General features: G+C 37.4%; 1 protein-coding gene across 1 annotated transcript in view; it reads right to left on the reverse strand.

The window, feature by feature from the left end:
* Nucleotides 1-413: 413 nt before the first annotated feature.
* Nucleotides 414-21,953, reverse strand: part of LOC120889491 (uncharacterized) — a 29,163-nt gene continuing 7,623 nt past the window's right edge. Inside the window, exons 5-6 of the mRNA XM_078044963.1 lie at nucleotides 11,145-11,241; nucleotides 414-687 (exon numbers count right to left, since the gene is read on the reverse strand). Coding sequence (XP_077901089.1) covers nucleotides 598-687; nucleotides 11,145-11,241 — 187 coding nt within the window. The 3' untranslated portion in view covers nucleotides 414-597. The remainder of the gene's footprint in view (nucleotides 688-11,144; nucleotides 11,242-21,953) is intronic.

The raw sequence follows: 21,953 nt of genomic DNA on the forward strand, positions 1-21,953 counted from the left end.
TTTTAAACTATGGAAAATATACAAGAATAGTACAATGAATACCACATGACTTCCACCCAACTACACCAGTTGTTAATGGTTTTACACATGTGCCTTATATCTCCCTCCCCATAGTCATTATTTGTTATTGTATTTGAGAATCTTGAGAAAATTGCCCTTAAATTTCTTGTTAAACTATTCAAAATCTTCTAAAGAGCTGACTTTCTCAGGATTTCCAATTTTCAAATCAAATGTCCTCTGAGATATAACTAATCTTGAATAAATCAATTAAATGACACTACTGTATTTTACTACTGATTATACTCCAGCCCAATTTTCATGATTAGCAAGAGAAAGGCCCTGGGTTCAATTCCCAGAACCACAAGTGAAAAAAGAAAGGAAGAAAAGAAAAAAAAATGAACAAACCCAAAAGATATTTTTAATAATAATGTCAAATTAACTTTAATTGTAAAGTTAACTTCATGTATTGGGAATTAGAGTTAATAGTTCCCTAATAGTTCCCTAAAGGTATGTACTTTTATCTTGTAAATACTCAAATGCAGAGAAAGAATTCAGCTCCAAACACGTTTTGTCAAAATTAGTATATATGTTCAAGTGTTATATCACACCTTCTTGTAATTTCTCTTTATATAGATTTTGTTCTCCCTCTGTCTTCATTGCAGCTTTGTGGGAAAATTCACCAAGTCTCTGAAATAAAGAGATAGAGGCTTTTAATGTTTTTCTTTTGCTCTACTGCCATCTCATGGACATAAAAGAGAATTCTGAGCTCAGTAAAAACAAAATTTGCTTGTTTATCTTGGGACACAGCATATTTTACTATAAAATAAACTCTTGGAAACTTACAACTATCATAGTCTTATTTCTTTGCTATGGATTAAGTAAAATTCTTAGCAAAACCATACTTCAAAAAATCCACCATACACGTATTTCACATTGTCCTGAAAACAATACAGGCATTAAGGCTTGGTTTTGTTAGTGACCTTTTGGTCCATTTGGCCTCACAAAGGAGGCCTCCATTTTCCATTTCTATACAGTCATATCTTCAGATATTTGGCAAGGTTATATTCCTTCTTTCAAGTGTTGCAAGTTGGGAGCAGGGAGAAGAAACTAGAGAAAGTCAAAAGAAAGAGGAAGAGAATAAGATAGGGGTATAGATGATAAGGGCAAAAAGACACTAAAGAAATTAAACAGTGGGATGAGAGAAAGTAGAGAGGGAAAGGCATATAATGCTAGAGTAAGAGACTGGGATATGGTTTGAGTATGTTCCTCAAAGTCTCATGTAATGAAAGCATGATCTCTGGTATGGCAACATTGAGAGGTGGTGAGAACTTTTAAGACGTGGGACCTCATGGGAGATTATTAGGTCATCATCCTTAGAAGATATTAACATAGTTCTCACAAAAGACCAGTTTTTGTGAGATTATCATTATAAAAGTTATTATAAAAAGGATAAATCTGACCCCAAAATCTCTCTGATTTCCTGTCTTTCCATGTAATCTCTTGTGCTTACAGAAGGTTCCCTTTTCCTTTCTCTACAATGTTGTGACACAGCTAGGAGGTCCTTGCCAAGAGACTGGCACCATGCTGTTTGAACCCTCCAGCCACCAGAACTGTGAGCTAAATAAACCTCCTTTATTTACAAGTAACACAGTCTCAGTGATTTTTTTATGTAATAGAAAATAGACTAATACAGCTGGGCATGTTGGTGCATGCCTATAATCCCAGTGTTTCCAGAGGCTGAGGCAGAGGATTGCAAGTTCAAAGCCAGCCTCAGCAACTTAGCAAGATCCTGTCTCAAAATAAAAAATTAAAAAGTACCTCTGTGTTCAGTCCCCAATACCAAAAAAAAAAAAAAAAACTAATTCAGAGACTCAAGAAGGTATAATGACAATGAAATACAAGGGGCGGACTGGGGGTGCAGCTCAGTAGTAGCATGATTGTGAGGCCCTAGGTTTAAGTACGAAGGAAGGAAGGAAGGAAGAAAGGAAGGAAGGAAGGAAAGAAAGAAAGAAAGGAAGGGAGGGAGAGAGCAAAAGAAAGAAAAATTATAAAGAAATAATTTGAGGAAGGAAGGAAGGGTAGATATTAATTAATAGAAGAAACAAGGTAAAAAGAAGGAAAAGAAAGAAATGGAGAGAACAAAGGAGTGGACTTGTCACTTGTTGTTCGTTTTTTAACCTCAAGAGGGACACCTGGCCAGATCAATGCACTTGCATCTTGAGCAGTTTAGAAACCTTCAATGGTCCCTAACCCCACATCCCATTCCCCTAACACCCAGAGTTGCACATGTGTGCAGTGGTCCTGATGTCCCCTCCCCTGCTCTGTTCATTCCCCAGTACTCATCATCTCCTTTCCTATCATCTAATTGGCTTATTTGTTAAGCGTTCTATTCATTGCTGGATTTTCCCTATCCCTGTTGGAATGCAACCTACAGAAAGGCAAAAATTTTTATCTTTTAGTCTTTCCTGATTTGTTTGTTTGTTTTTACAGGGATTCAATCCAGCGGTGCTTAACCACTTGGCCACATCCCCAGCCTTTTTTTATTTTTTGAGACAGGCTTTCTCTAAGTTGCCAAGTCTGGCTTTGAACTTGCCATCCACCTGCCTCAGCCTCCCTTGTCACTGGGATTATAGGCATTGCACCACACACCTAGTTCTTTCTTGTTTTGTTCACTGAATTTACCCCCACTTGATCAGAGTATAAAGCCTGGCATACATATGACAAGCACTTAATAAATATTTATGAAATAAATGAACAAAAGGAATAAATGAAGAGAATGTATATTTGCATAATTTCCTTTGCTCTGTGACTGATACCTTTTCCCATAGGCAGAACACATTTTCATTCACAGGCTTCATATTTCATTCACAGTAAAAGATCACATTCATTACCTATGGTATTTTGTTGTTGTTTGTATCCTAAGGAGAAGGGCAATGTTGCTTCCTTTCTTTAACTACTGTTTCACTCAAATAAACATTGATTCTGTTTATCAAAAACAGAGAAACCATATAATACTAGACATTGTATGACTAGATATTACACAATACCATACGTCAAAAATAGATATTTTGCTAGGAACCCTGTGATGATAGCATGGAATAACTCTTTAAAAACAATAAAGCAAACTAGACAAGATATAGATTCTCAGTGCAAGCTAAATCTTGGAAATGATGTTATAAAGCAATAAAACCAAATTTTAAAAGGTTGGTTTTTCCTTCTATCTAGTGACAGCCTTATTTGTTTTGTGGGCCTAGGAATTTAACCAAGGGACTTGCACATAATAAGCATGCACTCTACCATTGGGCTACATCCCCAGCCAAATAACTATAATAAATTTCTCCTTTCCCTACATTTTACTCTTTGTAAATTATTATAGATATCTTCTTAGATTCCCAATTCCTGATTCAGATAAAGTAATCACTATGAATTTCTGAATCATGAGCCTTGTATAAACAAAAAAAATTATAAAGAACTAATTTTAAAAATTATGTTAAGAATGGATTTCATCCTAGGGGTGCAAGGTTATTTCAACATATGCAAATCAACATAATTTACCACAAAATAATAATTAGAAGAATCACATTATCATCTCAATAGATACAGAAAAAGCATTAGAAGAATTAAGTATAGCACCCATTCATGTTTAAAACTAGAGAAAATAGGGATAGAAAAAAACTTACCTCAACATTATAGGACTACATATAACAAACACAAAGCTAACATCATTCGGAACAAAGAAAAAACTTAAAGCATTTCTTCTAAAACAGGAACAAGACAAGAATATCCATTCACACCACTCCTATTCAACATAATCCTTAAAACTCTAGCTAGAATGATCAGACAAGAGAAGGAAATTAAAGGGATATAAATAGGAAAATAAGATGACAAATTATCAATTTGCTGATGAGATGATCCCATTATTTAGAAGACCCAAAAAAACTCCACCAGAAGTCTTCTTAAGCTGACAAACAAAGTAGCAGGGTACAAGATAAATACATAAATCATTTCCCTATACTCCAATAAATCTGCTGAAAAATAAATTAACACTGAAGTATGAAATTGAAGAAGACATTAGAAGATGGAAAGACATCCCATGTTCTTAGATAGGCAGGATTATTAATACTGCATGACCATCAAAATGGCCATACTAACAAAAACATTATGAAGATTCAATGCAGTTCCCATCAAAATACCAATGAAATTTCTTACAGAACTAGAAAAAATAATCTGATGTGGTGGTGCATGCCTGTAACCTCCCAAATTCAGGAGGCTGAGGCAGAAGGATCACAAGTTCAAGATGATCCTCAGCAACTTAGCAAGACCCTCAGCAACTAGTAAGATACTGTCTTAGGGGAATTAAAGGAAGGGAAGGAGGACAGAAGCAGGAAAGATGGTGAAATTATTCAGACCTAACTTTCCTATGTACATATATGAATACACCAGTTTGAATCATTATTCTAAGTACATGTATGATTGCACTAATGCTGTGACTCTACTTCATGTACAACCAGAGAAGTAAAACTTTCTGCTCCATTTTTGTACAATGAATCAAAGAGATTTCTACTATCATGTATAACTGATGAGAACTAATTTTTAAAAAATTAAATTAATACACTATAGTGAATTCCTACATCATGTACAAGCATAAGACTGGGATCCTAATTAGAATAAGATGGACTCCATGTTTGTATAAATAAGTCAAATTATACTCTACTGTCATGTATAACTTTAAGAACAAAAATTTTTTAAAAATTTTAAAAAGAATGACACCCCCCACACACAGTCTCAAAATACAACTCAAAAAAGAGCTGGGTTTGTAACTTAGTGATAGAGTGCCTTTGTTCAATCCTCACTACTGAAAAAAACTAGAAGAAACAGTTCTAAAATTCATTAGAAAGGACAGGAGACCCAGAGTAGCCAAAGCAATCCTGAGCAAGAGCAATGCTGGAGGCATCATAATATCATATTTCAAATTATACTAGAGTTATAGTAATAAAAAAGCATAGTATTGGCACCAAAACAGACACGAAGATCAATGAAAGATAATAGAAGACACAGAGACAAATACACATAGATACAGTCATCTCATACTTGACAAAATTGCCAAAAACATACCCTGAAGAAAAGACAGTCTTTTGAACAAATGGAGAGCCATATGTAGAAAAATGAAACTGGATCAAAGCGGATCAAAGACCTAAGAAGTAAACCAGAAACTCTGCCACTGCTAGAAGAAAATGTGTTGGCTCAACACTCCAACACATAGGCCCAGGCAACAACTTTCTCAATAGGATCCCTAAAGTTCAGGAAATTGTACCAAGAATTAATAAATGTATATCCATAATGTACTAATTTTAAAAAAAACTGTATAGAAGAAAGGTCTGCAGTGTAGAGGAAAGGGAACAAAGCAAGGGAGGAGAGAAGAAAAAGGAAAGTACTGGGGATTGAATTAGAGCAAATTATATTTTATACTTGTAAAATTATGTCAAAATGAGGGCTGAGGTTGTAGCTCAGTGTCAGAACACTTGCCTAGCAGGTGTGAGGCAGTGGGTTCAATTCTCAGCACAGAATATAAATAAATGAATAAAGTATAGAGGTTCGTCAACAACTGAAAAAAAAACGTTTAAAAAATGAACCACAATGTTATGTATAACTATAAGGCACTAATGAAAAATATTTTTAAAGAAGAGCATTTTCAAAAATTACTTATGAAAAAAAATTATTTATGAAGCTAGGCATGTTGGCACATACCTGTAATCCCAGTGACTTAGAAGCCTGAGGCAGAATGCAGCAGGATGATCCTAAATTCAAAGGCTAGCTTCAGCAACTCATGAGACTCAGCAATTTAGGGATACTCTGTTTCAAAATAAAACAATAAAATAGGCTGAGGTGTGTAGCTCAGTGGTAAAGTGCTACAAGGTTCAAAAGAAAAATAATTACTTAAGAACAAGAAGATTACATGAGAATCTACTGAAATATTTTAAAAAGGAACAGAGAAGCAAGAAGTGATGGCACACACTTATAATCCCAGCACTAGGAAGGCTAAGGTAGGAAGATAGCAAGTTCAAGGTTAGCCTGGGCAACAAAAAGACCTTGTCTCACAATAAAAAGGCCTGAAGGAGAGTAGCTCATTTATAGAGCACCTGTACTCCGAAAAAAAAGGAAAAGGAAAAAAAAATGGGGAGTTGACATAGAAAAGTTTAAAGAAGACAGTTTCTCAAGTATCTATACCCTTCTTTACCTTATTTGGTACTCCAAATATTATTTTGGCATAGGTGAAACCAAGTAGTATCCTTAGCTGCATTGATTTTTGGTGGAAAACTGGATTCATACTTTCCCCTGCCCTTCTCAGCCTCCCACTGCCATGGAAATGAGAGATGAGCCAGTTCAGGACTTTGGGTCTCTTCTCACCTTCCACCAGACCATCATGGAATCTGAAATAAATCCTAGAGGGTAAATGGAGCAAAGGTTGAAGATCTCAACTGGGAGCCTCTGAAAGGTTTGATAAAACACAGTTTGGTTTATAAACAAATTAAGTAAACTCTCGATTTTATATTATGTACTTGTAAAATGGTCACATAATTCTAGTGATTTTTTAAAAATATTTTTTAGTTGTCAATGAACCTTTATTTTAATTTACATATAATGCTGAGAATCAAACCCAATACCTCATAAATGCTAAGCAAGTGATCTATCACTGAGCGACAACCCCAGACCCTCTATGTGATCTTTAAGGTAAAGGATTCCAGATGATGAGACCTTAGATTAGTTTGAAACTGACTTTAATTTTGGAGATGAATGGTCTTGCCAACTCTTTTTTTATTTGAAATACGTTAAAGAAAATAACTATGACTATTCACTCACTCTTTCTCCCACCCTGGTTCCAATCAGTGAAGAAATAATACACAGAGACAGATGTAGTGGCACATGCTTATAATTCCAGCAACTCAGAAGGCTGAGACAGGAGGACCACAATCACAAGTTCAAGGCCAACTTCAGCAATTTGCAAGATCCTGTCTCAAAATAAAAAGGGTTAGGGATGTAGCTCTCTGGTAAATGCCCCAAAGTTTAATTCCCAGTACCAAATGTAAGTGGAGAGAGAGCCAAACAACCCATTTCTAAGAAAAGTAATCCATCCTATGAAAAAGGCATTAAACCCTCCCAAGAGTAGTACCCCTAATACTTAACCATCTTCTACTAGGCCCCACCTCTTAAAGGTTCCACCACCTCGATACCACCACATTGGGGATCAAGATTACATGACATGAAATCCTTGGGGATACACTCAAACCATACCCAAATCAAAATAATGAGTGTTTCAGATGGAGGGCTGTGGATCCCAGTGGCACTTGAGGTATTTTCAGGAACAAGCCAGTGGTCAAAGGTACAATCCACATTCAAGTTTCCAATAGAATGGATCCTAAAAGAGGAACTATTGAAATGGTACCCAATGACTGAACAGATAGGCCTTAATTCTTGTTTGCTATACCTGTTTCTCAGCTGGGGCAGAAAATGTATCACGTTTTCATATACTATCCAACCCTGTACCCAAGAAGATGCTAGAACTTCCAAAAAATCTTAATACAATATCAAAACTATGATTGCAAATGTACCACCTGACACGCTGAAGACCTAGTCCAAATTCCTTAGAGAACAATTAATCATATATTAGAATATTATTCAGCCTTAAATAGGAAGGAAATTCTGACACATGCTACAACATGGCTGAATCTTGAGGATGATTATCTTTTTTTTTTTTTTTGGTACCAGGGATTGAACTCAGGGGTACTCAACTACTGAGCCACATCCTTAGCCCTTTTTTGTATTTTACTTAGAGAAAGGGTCTCACTGAGTTGCTTAGTTCCTTGCTAAGTTGCTGAGGCTGGCTTTCAACTCATATCCTCCTATCTCAGCCTCCCAAGCTGCTGGGATTACAGGCATGTGACATGGCACCCAGCTTGAGGACAATATCTAAGTGATATAAGCCAGTCACAAAGAGATAGATATTACATGATTCCACTTATATGAGTTGCTTAGAGTAGCAAATTCATAAAGACCTACAGAAGAATGGGTGTTGACAGGAGCTGAGGGATAAGGGAATGGGGAGTTACTGTTTAATAAGTATAGAGTTTTCATCTGGAACTTTTTCCAGATGAAAAAGTTCTGGAGATACATGATAATAATAATTATACAACAATGTAAATGTACTTAAGCCACTGAAACATGCACTTAAAAATGGTTAAGATGGTAAATTTAATATTAGTATATTTTAATCACAATTTTTAACTTTTCTCTTTAATAAAAAATAAAGATTCTTGCCGGGTGCAGTAGTACATGCCTGAAATCCCAGCTGATACAGGAGGATCTTGAGTTCAAAGCCAGCCTCAGCAACTTTGCAAGGCACTAAGCAACTCAGTGAGACCTTGTCTCTAAATAAAATACAAAATAGGGATAGGGATGTGGCTCAGTGGTTGAGTGCCCCTGAGTTCAATTCCCAGTATCTATAAATAAATAAATAAATAATCCTACTTAGTCCAATTGTGGAACTAAGAACACTTTTTATTATTTTCTCCAACCCTTAACTGTCCAATGCTGGCAGATTACAACAAAATAATTAAGGTAACTAAAGTCTCTCTCAGCAAATATTAAGTTTACATAGCTCTGTTCCACGGAGGAAGAGGTCCACAGAGGACCTCCCTCCAACATTTCCCTCTCCAGACCTACACTGGGAGGAGAGCTTTCACTCTACATTTTTTCCATCTCAAAGGAAGAGAAACACCTCTTCTGATTGGTGATGGTTGATGTTAAGAGTGTATAGTTCACTGGTGATCAAAGTCCTAGAGTTAGAGAGTTCACTGTATGTGTCCTTATCTTTGTTAGGTAAGCAGACTATGCTGGGAAATCAGCAAATCAAAAATTCTCTTTCAGCTCCACCTCCTCTGCCTGTGTCTGGTATGAGTCAGATCATCCTCATGGGATGGACCTGACTGAATTTGGTTTCGAGTTTTCAGAAATAGGAAGTTCCTTCTGGCCTGGAAACCGAAAGCTTTTCTCATCTCAGTTTCACAAGAGCTGGCCTGAATTTAGAGTTCTACTGGGGGAAAAGAATGTATCAATCTCCTTCTGGATGGGATCTTTTTTTTTTAATTTATCTGTTCTAATTTGTTATACATGTCAGCGGAATGCATTTTGATTCATAGTACGCTAATGGAGCACAATTTTTCATTTCTCTGGTTGTACACAAAGTAGCCACGTAATTTGTTTCTTCATACATGTACCTAGGGTAATAATGTCCATCTCATTCTACCATCTTTCCTATCCCTGTGCCCTCTCCCTTCCCCTCCCTCCCTTTTGCCCTATCCAAAGTTCCTTCATTCCCCCCCACCAATTATGGATCAGCATCCACTTATCAGAGAAAACATTTGGCCTTTGGTTTTTTGGAATTGGCTTACTTCACTTAGCATGATATTCTCCAACTCCATCCATTTACCTGCCAATGCCATAATTTCATTCTCTTTTAATGCTGAGTAATATTCCATTGTGTATACATACCACAGTTTCTTTATCCATTCATTTATTGAAGGGCATCTAGGTGGCTTCCACAATTTAGCTATTATGAATTGTGCTGCTATAAACACTGATGTGGCTGCATCACTGTAGTATGCTGTTTTATGTCCCTTTGCGTATAAACCAAGCTGTAGGGGATCTTGAGCCTGTCCTCCACTGGCAGAAAGTTGGCAGAAACAAAAGAGTAGAGCATACAAGCTTCATTCCCTGAATCACTATGAAATTACCTTCTAAAAATAAGAAAAGTAGGACAAACATTCAAAAACAAAATCTTTTCAACTGAACACATTTCACTTTATAAATCTGGTACCTTTCCAGGTGTGACAACACATGTCTGTAATCCTTGCCACACAGAAGGCGGAGGCAGGAGGATCACAAGTTTAAGGACAGCCTCAGCAACTTAAAGAGGCCTGTCTCAAAATAAAAAATAAAAGGGCTGGGGATATAATTCATTGACTGCCCCTGAGTTTTATTCCTATGCTGGGGGCGGTGAGGGACTTGCTACATTCTTACTTTGTCTTTCAGTTTGTCCAAATTGAGGATAATTTCCTAATCATCACAAGTCTATAAAGCTGTATTTGATATTCTTCTGAAGCACTTTTTTACTCTAAAATTCTATATTATGATACTCTCCCTTTATCCACAAAGGATATATTCCAAAACCTCCAGTGGATACCTAAAATCATGGATGTACTAAACTCTATACTAGCTATATTTTTTCTATATATATATACCTATTATAAAGTTTAATATAAATTAAGCCCAGTAAGAGATTAATGCTAACAACAGAACAATAACAACAATGTACTATAATAAAAGTCATGGGAATATGGTCCCTTTCTCAAAATGTTATCGTGGCCAGGTGCAGTGGCACACACATGTAATCCCAGCGGCTCAAGAGGATCATGAGTTCAAAGCCAGCTCAGCAAAAGTGAGGTACTAAGCAAACAGTGAGACTCTGTCTCTAAATAAAACACAAAATAGGGTTGGGGATGTGGCTCAGTGGTTGAGTGCCCCCGAGTTCAATCCCCAGTACCAAAACACATATATTATTGTGCTACACTACTTAACCTTATGTGTGATGATATATTGCTTTCACAATAAGAAGGTGAGTGGTATAGGCATTGGTTATAGAGCACCATATTACTAACAAGCTTTTGACAATATAAGATGAAGCATTTTTTTTTTCTTGTGGTACCGGAGATTGTACCCAGTTTAGTGGTAGAGAGGTGTTCTACCACTAAACTTTACAGCCCAGCCCTTTTTATTTTTATTTTGAGACAAGGTCATACTAAGTTGCCCAGGATGGCCTCAAATTTGGGATCCTCTTGCCTCAACATCCTAGATCAGTGTGAATACAGGCATGTACCATCATAACTGACCAGAAAACCATTAAGCCATATGATTCCTGTTAACTGCAGATAACAGAAACCACAGAAAGACAATCACAGACAAGGGGGACTACTGTATTGCTTCACCATGCTTCCCATAACCTCAGGAAATAGAGGAGATAACAGAAGACTAGAGTGGAAACCAAGGCTTAGTGCCTATAGTCAGCTTTCCTGAGGTAGCCAACTTACCAAGAGAAAAGTTTTAATTTGTCTCAAGGTCTTGGGAGGTTTCATTCCATGGTTGATCTGTCCTGTTTTTTTGTTTTTTGTTTCCCTTTGTTTTGTCCTGTGGAGTCACAATACCGTGGAGTAAATGGCAGAGCAAAACCATTCATCTCAAGGCCAAGAAGCAAAAGAAAGAGATAGAAACCAGGGTCCTACCAACCCCTTTCAAGAGCACACCTTTGATGACCCACAAACCTCCCACTAGGCCCTATCTTAAAGCTACCACCACCTCCCAAGAGCACCAAGGTAAGGATCACACCTCTAAAATATGGGCCTTTGATTCAACACAGAAACCAAAGCAGTACTTTATAGACTACTTTGACAAAGATATACTTGACAAATTAAAAGATACACATATAGCATACTATACTTTGGATCTGCAATGTTCCCCAAAACCCCAAGTGTTACAGGCTTGGTCCCTAGGTTGACACTACTGGGAGGTAAAAAACTTAAGAGGTAGGGACTAGTGGGAAGTCTTTAGGTCCCTGGGGAATCCCCTTTAAGAGGGACTGTGGGGGCTGGGATTGTGGCTCATGAGAAAGCACCTGCCTAGCATGTGTGAGGCACTGGGTTCAATCTCAGCGCTGCATATAAATAAATAAAATAAAGGTCCCTTGACAACTAAAAAATATTTTTAAAAAGGCAGGGGAGGGTTTGGGGGATCCAGCACTCTCCCTCTTTTCTTGCTTTTTGGTCATTAGGTAAGTAGTTTCCTTCTGCCATCTGCTTCCACCATGATTTGCCGCTACAGGTTCAAAGCAATAAGGCCAACCAAACATGAACACGGACCTCCAAAACTTTAAACCAAAGTTAACCTTTTCTAAGTTTAATATCTCAGGTATTTTGTTATAGTCACAGAAAGCTAATATATAGCCTGTTCTGTGCCAGAATGACCAAGAACTCACTCAACCCAAAGTTCTGTTCATCTGAATCCAAAGACTGCTGGAACAAGATGCTCACATGCAAATGGAAAAGATTACCAGGAATGGCACATTCCTGGGGCACACACTGCAACAAAAATGATTTTGCAATAGGTGCCCAGCTTATTTTTACTTCATGAGGCTACCCACAAATTCAGGTCTTTCTAGTTTATCTCCTTTGTGTTAGTATTTATTAAAGTGATATCAGCATTTCTTCCTGAAGCTTGCCTCATTTTGTATACACCTAGGCTAGTATTAAATTTTCATTTCATGTTCTCCAGATATCTGGATTCATCAGGAGTCATATATTTCTCTGAGAATCATCAGGCCATTCTCCCTACCCACCATTCTGAGTAGAGGCAGGTTAAGAACTCCCTGTGTCCGCACCCCTATACCAAGCCCTTTTCTCCTTGTAAGCAATTGGTGCATTTTTCAGTTGACATGTCCTAGATTGTTCTAAAAAGAGTAGCCGCCAAAGAAACTATAAAAACAGATGATTCAAAGACTACTCGCATACTGCCGCCAGCCAGCTCATAATTACAAACGCTGGGGTAGGTGGAACATCTGTATACTGAGTCACTCCACTTTTCTGGAAGAGAGAATGTCATTAGTCCTTTTGTTGCATAAACCTTTGCAATCTATTTGCTGGCTTCAGGACCAGTTCACAGAGTACTCTATCTTGAAACTACAACTGATCTCTTCCCCATTCTCACACAAATTAAACGTATGTTGCAGTCATCTTAATTATCAATTGCTTACAGCCTAGACAGCTTTCAGGCTATATTTTGAATAATGACTCTTTCAAAGGCGGGGTGTGTGTGTGTGTGTGTGTGTGTGTGTGTGTGTGTGTGTGTGTGTGTTTTGAAGGGAGAACAAAGCAAGTAGCCTTAAAATCTTGTGATTCTGACCCTGGTTCTCTAATGCCTGGAATACTATTAATATAGGGACATTGCCTTTTGTGGGAACAGATACTAGGAAAAAGTGAAAAGTAAGCAGAAAATCTGTAATCTCAGCAACCCAAAGGCTTGAGGCTAGAGGATTACAAATTCAAGGTGACCCTTGGAAACTTAGCAAGAACATGTGTCAAAATAAAAAATACTGAGGATATAGCTCAGTGGTAAAGCACCCTTGGGTTCAACCTCCAGGACCAAATAACAACAAGAGCCAGGTATGATGATACATGTCTGTAATCCCAGCAACCAAGCAGGCTGAGGCAGAAGCCTCACAAATTCGAGGTCAGTGTGGGAAACTTAGCAAGACCATTACTCAAAATAAAAAATTTTAAAAAGGGCTGAGGATGTAGCTCAACAGTAGAAGGCCCCTGGATTTAATCCCCAGTACCATAAAATAAAATCTAAAAATAAAGCAAAAATAAAAGGAATGCATGATATTGTGCATACTCGGAGGATAAAGCAGGAGGATCATTTGAGCCCAGGAGTTCAAAGCTAGCCTGGGGAATACAGCAAGAATCCATCTCAAAAGAACATGACAAAACAGAAACAAAAAATGCAAAATATACAAAATTTTAATTTCTAAATTTTAGAAATTTAAATCCAAATCTTTAAAAAATAATCTAATTAAATTTTTAATTTAAAATGATCAATAAAAGCATAAAAATCATAAAGCTGAGTGGTGATGAATGCCTATATGTAATCCCATCTACTCAGAAGGCCGAGGGAGAAGGATGTCAAGCTCAAGGCCAGCAACTTAGCAAGACCCTGTCTCACAAAGGGCTAGGGTAGCTCTGTGGTAGAGCCTTGTCTAGCATGCATGAGATTCTGTATTCAAATCAAAATACTGCAAAAATAAATAAATAAAGCCTTATAAAAATATTCACCCATGTTATGGTTTGGATACAAGGTGTTCCCCCAAAGCTCCAGTATTAATGCAGTATGTTTGGAGGTAAAATGTTTGGATTGTGAGCTATTACCTAATCAGTTTATGTAGAATAAATGGGTGGTAACTGTAGGCAGGTTGGGCATGGCTGGAGGAGGTGGGTCACTGGGGATGTACCTTGGAAGGGTACATTTTCTCTGCAGCCCCATCTCTCTGCTTCCTGACCCTACCATGAACTGAGCAGCTTTCCTCTACTGAGCCCTTCTATAATGTGCTGTCTCATCTTGAGCCCAAAGGAAAAGAGTCAGCCATCTATAGACTTGAGACCTCTGAAACCACGAGCCTAAATAAACTTCCTCCTCTAAGCTATTCTTGTCAGGTATTTGACCATCACACCCCAAGATAAGTTTCTCAGTGAGAAGAATTAAACTATTCATGATAAATCAAGAACAGAAGATCTTTGACTTTATATTTCTATCTTTTCCTTACGGAAAGGGAAGCTGAGGCCCAGGAGGGAAGACAACTTGCCCAAGATCAAAGCAGAAGCACTACTGGAACTATGGTTTGAGCCCACTGAGTCTTAGTTTCCGAGAGTAGTCTCAGAAAAAGAGAATTCAGAAAGAAACAGTGGCTCTTTGGAGTATAAGACCTCCATCAGGGGACAAGAGCTTAGCCTGTGGTCTAGTAAAAAGAATATAAACTTTGAAGTCATAAAGATCTTGGTCAGTCGGGTGTGGGGATACAGGCCTGTATTCCCAGCAAGTAGGGAGGCTGAGGCAGGGGGAGACCAGACTTGGAGACCAGACTTGGCAATTTAGTGAGATCCTGTCTCAAAATAAGAAATCAAAAGGGCTGGGGATGTAGCTCAGTTGTAAATAGCCCTTAGGTTCAATTCTCAGTACCTCCCCCTCCCCCCCAAAAATGAAACAAACCTCGTCAAGTCTTAAAGAGGACCAGTGAAGCCATAGTAGCACTGCCTATAATTTAATTTCAACGAGCCTCCACTTTCTAATTTAACTCATAAATTGTAGATTGCAAAAGGATAACCAGTCACATATACTTAGTGCTCCGCCCAGTGTTACTACATATAGAAGTTTCCTTCCTCCCTCTCCTGTCTTTGCATAATCAACATGGTAACAGATCTATTTAACACCAGCTTGATCTCCTTTTGAAGGAGATAGATTTTTTTCCTCTGAAGAATGCAGCCCTAATTTCTTCCCATCATAGCCCAATGTCAAGTGCTAAAGGAAGGACTCCATCTATGCTAGAATTATTAGTCAGGTACAAGGCAGCAGCTTGCTGGCTTCTTCTGGGGGTTAGGTCTATAAAGATGAAGACAGCCACACAATGTGTCTGTTTATGTCCTTATTGGTGACAGTGACTTATACCACATGGCTGACTATACCTAGATGCTAGAGTTGAGGGCTGGGAGATCACAATCTCCAGTTTAACAGGGATTAATTTAGTATCAATTCTATATAATGAAAGGAGGTACACTGCCATCTCGATCTTACACACACATGACATAACATCTTTCATTACAAACAATTAATTCATTGAGAGTTTATATTATTTCTAAAATAGTCTTAAAATACTGGTGCTTTCTTAAGTTATTGTAAAATTTGTGCACTGTCAATGTAATCTGGTGGCCTCTTTATCCTAATTTCAAAGTCTATCAGATTTCAAAAGTGGTCCAAGTTTTCTTTTTGTTCCTTTGTTTTAAATTTTCCTGGCCTCGTCTGATCCTTGAAATCTAGCTTCCTCAGTTTCAACCCACATTGACTGGCTGAAGCTCAGACTTTTAGGAATTAGAGGTACTTCACTAGAGAAAGCAGATAATGGTGAGGGAGGAAAGGAGAGAAAGGGAAGGTATGGGAAATGAGATTAATGACATTATCTTATGTGCATGTACAAAGATGCATGATGAGTCCTGCTATCATGCACTGACAAAATGTTTTAAAAATTAAAAAAAAAATAACACACTGGTAACACTAAAAGAATTCTTACAAAAAAGAATTAAAGATATCTTTTCCATTCTTTAAAAAAAAAATGAAGATAGCCTAGAGATGAGTCTGAAAGCCCTAGGATGACCCCCAGTAAGCCAGCAATGAGAGGACTAGAAGCTATGTAGGTAGCCCTGAGGCCCTGGGATATACTCAGCTTCGTGACCCAGTGAATGCAGAGATCTCTAGGGAAAGTTCTGGAAGCAGGGCGTGCATAGCCAGAGAGAAGTGGAGGCCTACATTTGATGAGTATAGAGATGAGAGAACCATTCTCCATAGTGAAAGTTTGAGGCACACAGCTATGTTATCTACAAAAATGTTGGGAGTTGGGAATTCAGAAAAAGGAAGGCTGAGTCTTGGAAGTGGAAGTGAAGGGAAAGGCAGGGTGGTTGGTCTCCAAGGCAACAGGAAAAGAAACAGAACATTCTACCATATTTGAGAGTAAGAATAGTCAAAGGAAAAGCTTAGAGTATGTGACCCTAGCTTGGAACTAGGGGAAGTTAACCACTAACAGAAACAGAATGGTTTCAGCATTATAAAAAATAATAGCAGGGCATAGCAAACAAAACAGGCCCCAAACTGGCAAATTTAAAGCACACTTGAGATTCATGTGTCCTTGGAAGGAATCCAGGCATTCCTGGGTTCTTTGTGGTGCCAAGGAAAAACATATGGCAAAGTAGCCAGGAGACAGCCACAATTGGGGCAAAGTAGTCGACCACCCATACTGAAAATCACCTGTGATTAAAGTGAAAGGTGGGTCCCTGTCATCAGGAACAAAGCACAGGAGATGGACTCACCATTAGATATCATCAATGAGGCAATGAAGAGAGACTGGTATTAAAAGACGAAACAATTTAGATTAATAATCTTAAATGACTTTATTTTTTATTCTAAAATCAGGCAAGTCTTCACTCCACAGAAAAGAAAAAGGGTTCCAATGGGCAAAGCAGAAAAGGTCGGTTTTATAAACAGAGAATAAAGAAAGCAAAAACAAAAGAACAAAAAGTAGATTCATCATTTCAAAACAGTTCTTAGTAAGATGGGAATAGACAATAGAAAAATTAACTGATGGATAAATTTCAGATCACTTTAGGATAACTTCTTTGTGTAAGGATTAAGGTAGAGGAAACTTTCACTACTTTGTCAAGTGAAAGTACCCTGTTTGGGAAATTTGGTTGTTACCTCTCTCATCCTAATTTTTCAGAAGATGAGAAAAAAAATTAGCTTAATTTCAGTTTTGTGACATGAAACTTTAGTGTGTGACTCCATTTAGGTTTCTAACCTGGGCTATTACAGGTTCTCATTTCAAAGCAATGTAATGTTTATTTGACATTGGAAACATCAGAGAAGCAAGTAGAACAGAAACCTACCAGGGCAACTTAGCAAGATCCTGGCTAAAAATAGAATTTTAAAAAGAGGTAAGGAGTCTACTAGATCAGTGGTAGAGTGCTTGCCTAGCATGCTAGAGACCCCAGGTTCAATCCCCAGTACCACCAATTAAGTTTAAAAAAATAAAAAAGAGGTTGGGCATGGTGGTGCATGCCTGTAATCCCAGCAGTTTAGGAGGTTGACACAGGAAGATCACAAGTTCCAGGACAGTCTCATCAACTTAGTGAGGCCCTAGGCAATTTAGCAAGACCCTGTCTCAAAATTAAAAAGGGCTGGGGATGTAACTCGCATCACTGGTACCAAAATCAATGAAATATAAAATAAATAAATTAGAGAATCACACAAACAGCCCTGTGGATGTGTGTACAAGGACTCTTTCCAAGCATAAGTCCAGATCATCACATCCCCAATAGAAAGTGAAATAGGAAACCTGAATGAGAGGACATATATCCAAAAGAAGTGGAACTATAAGACATAATTCAAATTTGAAAAAACTAAGATACATTAAATGGGGAGTAGGATTCTCAGAGCAAGATTAGATCAATTTTCAGTTGGGCGGGGGGATCTGAGTAAGATCTTTCTTTTCTTTCCTTTTTTTTTTTCCCTCCAAGTGCTGGGGATGAAACCTCAGGCTCACTGTAGGCAAGCCTTCTACCGCTGAGCTACAATCTCCACCTCTCTGGAAATACTTTTTAGTGTCACAGACGGAGGAAATCACAGTTAGAAATCCAGAACATTCTATCATTCAGAGAACAGTACCATACACAAAGAATTACCCAACTCAAAAATACAATAGTTTTGAGGTGGAGAAACTTGGTCTAAGGGTAATGGTTTCCCCCTTACCTGAAACTGCTATTAGACTGACCTATTTAAGTATATTAAGATGTCAAATGAAGTTTGTAAAAGATTACTGGAAAGTTCTTCCTGATCTCTGGAGGCCACCTTCTCTCTCTCTCTCTTTTTTTTTTTTTTTTTTTTGAATCAGGGATTGAACCCAGGGCCGCTCAACCACTAAGCCCCATCCCCAGCCCTTTTTTTTATACATTTTATTTCGAGACAGGGTGTCACTAAGCTTTTTAGGGCCTTGCTGAGTTTCTGAGGCTGGCATTGAACTCATGATCTTCCTGCCTTAGCCTCCCAAGCTGCTAGGATTGGTATGTGTCACTGCACCCAGCTTACTTTCTTTCTTGCTGGTAGAAGTGAAGTTAATAAATGCTACTGACAACTGTGCCTTTCTAAAGATGTTCACACACACACAGGAAAGCACAGCCACTAGATAAAGCTGGCACAGAAGACTGTCTGGACACTGTTTTGTGAATCAATAAATGTCCTCATTGTTTAAACCAGTTTAAATTAGGTTTTTCGAACCCAAATCTCTATACTTCTTAAGTGGCTCAAGAAGTATTCTAGCTAGGTGCAATGGTGCACGCCTGTGATACCAGTGACTCCGGAGGCTGAGCAGAAGGATCACAAGTCCAAGGCAAGCCTCAGAAACTTAGCAAGACCCTCAGCAACATGGCAATACCCTGTCTCAAAATTAAAAATAGAAAAGGCTGGGAATGTAACTCAGTGGTAAAGTGACCCAGGTTCAATTGCCAGTACCAAAAAAGAAAAGAAAAAAGTATTCTTATTTAATTAGATTTTTTACCCCTGGTACTGGAGACTGAATCCAGGGTCTCACGCATGTTAGGCAAGTGCCCTACCTCTGAGTTACATCCCTAATTCTATTTGAGAAATTAAAAGAAAAAAAATTAAAGGCATTATGATGTTGAAAACTTGGCAAGCTGAGTATGGTGGCACATGCCTATTATGTTAAAAACAGACTAGAGGAGGATAAAGGTGGAAACTGCTGATTTCAGCAATCCAGGCAAGTCATGGTGATGACTAAGAAAGACCATGTTGCAAGCAGAAGGAGTGTCGAGAAGTCACTGAACTCTGACCACATTTATCTTTTATTTCCCCTGGATATATATTTAAAGGAAGAACCGTATTACATGCTAACAAAATGCTTGAAAGCATTGAAAGAAAAAAACGTGGCTGATAAAGCTATGAATATAATTCCTGCATTTCGGAAACCACGGCTCCACAGGAAAAGGGGCATTGGTTTTGTTAAAGGTTGGATTGTCAAGATATAATATTAAATCTTCTGGCTTAAGATAGAAGACATATTGTAATATAAGAAGCAGTATTAATGTCTTCTGAACATTGGGTAATAGTGTAACAGTGGTCTACTTTATGCTTTGAATATAGCCCTTGCTGCTCTGCCACTGTGACTTTAAAGGGGACATGTTTATTTCTCTTCCTCTCTCCCTTCTCCTCCCTAACCTCAGGAGAAACAGGAATACCTTTCTTCCCCATTCCAAGGAGTTATCTATCCTTGAGCACACACCTACCACTGGAACAAAGTAATTCAGACTTAGGGATGGCACCAAAAGAAATGACAACAGGGAAATCAGCTATTCAGTCAGGGATATTCATCACTGGGGCAGAGCAATCCTTGCTATAACAGTATCCCATCAAACTAAATGCAGGCACTGGGGCTGTAGCTCAGTGGCAGAGCGCTTGTGTGAGGCACTGGGTTCAATCCTTAGCATCACATAAACAAATAAAATAAAGGCATGCTGTCCATCTAAAACTATAAAAAAATTTTTAAAAACTAAATGCATAAGGAAATTGGTAGGATAAACAACTGCACTCAGAAATAAAAAATAAATAAATAAAAACAGAAATTAAAGCCAATCCCAAGTTTTGCTGGCAACCTCCACAAAGAGATCTTCAAGAATGCCCAAAGAAAAGGATGGAAAGGGCCTCTTCTATTGACCATCAATATGCCTAGTGTAAGAAAACGGTGTGAAAGGAGACTTGGGGTACAGTTGACCATTGGGGAACTCAAAGTTGGTGGCATTGTAATAAAGATAAGGGAGACAGGTCAGGCTCAAAAATATTCCATGCTCCAACCCCTTGAATCCAACCTAGAAGAAAAAGATTAAGGTATAGTTTTTCTATATGCCAAATTGTCTGGTCCTCTCCTGGGATAAAATTTGTTGAGTAATTACATGCACTTATAATATTCATAAAGATTGTTTCAGAATATGAATTTAAGAAAGGGTATGAAACTAGAAAAGAAATGTAAGAAAGTTATAGGTATGGAAATATATTTTAGTCTGGAAAATTAGAGGGTAAAAAAAATATTTCTGGATGATGAAGTATTTTATCTGATAAAGTAATATTCTTGTGCTAATGACCAATATGAAAGAGAGGACAAAACTAAGGATGTAAACAAATTGTAGAATGGCTAAATAAGTTGCAGAAGATTTGTGAAGGTACATCTGAAAAAATTTGAGATTAAATTGGCTGTAATTAGCATAGTCAAAGTTATTCAAATTTTAATGCAATGATATGAAGCAAAGTCTAGAACATTAATCTGCTCTTTATTAAGATAATTTTCTTGTGTCTGTCAAGTTTTATTACTTAGGGAAATTAAATCTTAAAGAAGAATTAGGATTTATGCCTGTTTTAAAGTCTTTTAAATGATTACTTCATAACTAGTTAAATAAGCAACTTCTATTTTAGGTTACTACAATATAGTTGATACCCTGAATACATGTTACCAGAGATATGTACACATCTGAGAATTGTGTTTGCCTGAGCCTGGTCTAAGTGTTATGTAAGTTCATAAAATGAAAGTTTATGTAGGTTTACTAGCAAGGTAACTAATAAATGTTCTTTTATACCTTGTATCTGACATAGAAGGGCCATAATGCCATTTGAAGACCTGGCTCTGACTTTATATCTGTTTGCTTTGACTAAGTCTATTCCTAATTATTAATAGTTTCCTAAATATATGAGACTTAAGGCTATTCTTTGATTTTTGCTAGTATGAAGACTTATGATTATTGTTACCATATACAATGTGGACTCTAAATTTTACTTTTAAGTTAAACTTAGTTAATATAGAGACATCTATGCAATTGTAATGCTAACCATTACTAGCTTCTTTGAATATTAAATGATTTTATGTTCTTCAAATATATAAGCCATCTAAATGTAAGCTTAGGAGAGCAATTTACCAGGTTGGTATTCTCTAAACTAAAATTATCTGTAGCAATAATCACCCTCAGGTTTATATAGAAATAACAAATTTGGTTGGTATTTACTTATGTCAGTTAATGTTTTGTAACTGGATAAAAGTAACCCATTGTCAATAAATTACATATAAAATTTTGTGGTACTCTTTACACTGGGATGGAAATTTAAATGTATTTTTGGAAGATAATGAGGAGAGCCTGATTTGTTCAAAGGTTGACAATGTGGAACATGAAAACATTTTGTCACTTTTTCCACAAAAAGAAAGTTAAGAACTCTCTTAGCTTTTTTTCTTTGATTCATGTTTCAGATGTGATGTTGTATTATGCTAACTGCTATTCAGACAGACTCAGGAAACAATTCATGAGAACTTTGTAAAATGATACTTTTTTTAAAAAAAAAAAGAAAGGCAAAGATCAGATCAGTTTCAGGAATAAACACTTTGTCAAGAGTCCAGCCTCACCTAAGTTAAGGCTTGGCTCTTGTCCTTCTCCATGTTAGGAGAGTCCCAAAGTAAGCTAAAATTAAGCTTAAAGTTG

This window comes from Ictidomys tridecemlineatus, chromosome 4 (genome assembly GCF_052094955.1).
Source record: "Ictidomys tridecemlineatus isolate mIctTri1 chromosome 4, mIctTri1.hap1, whole genome shotgun sequence".
In the NCBI taxonomy this organism is placed as follows: domain Eukaryota; kingdom Metazoa; phylum Chordata; class Mammalia; order Rodentia; family Sciuridae; genus Ictidomys; species Ictidomys tridecemlineatus.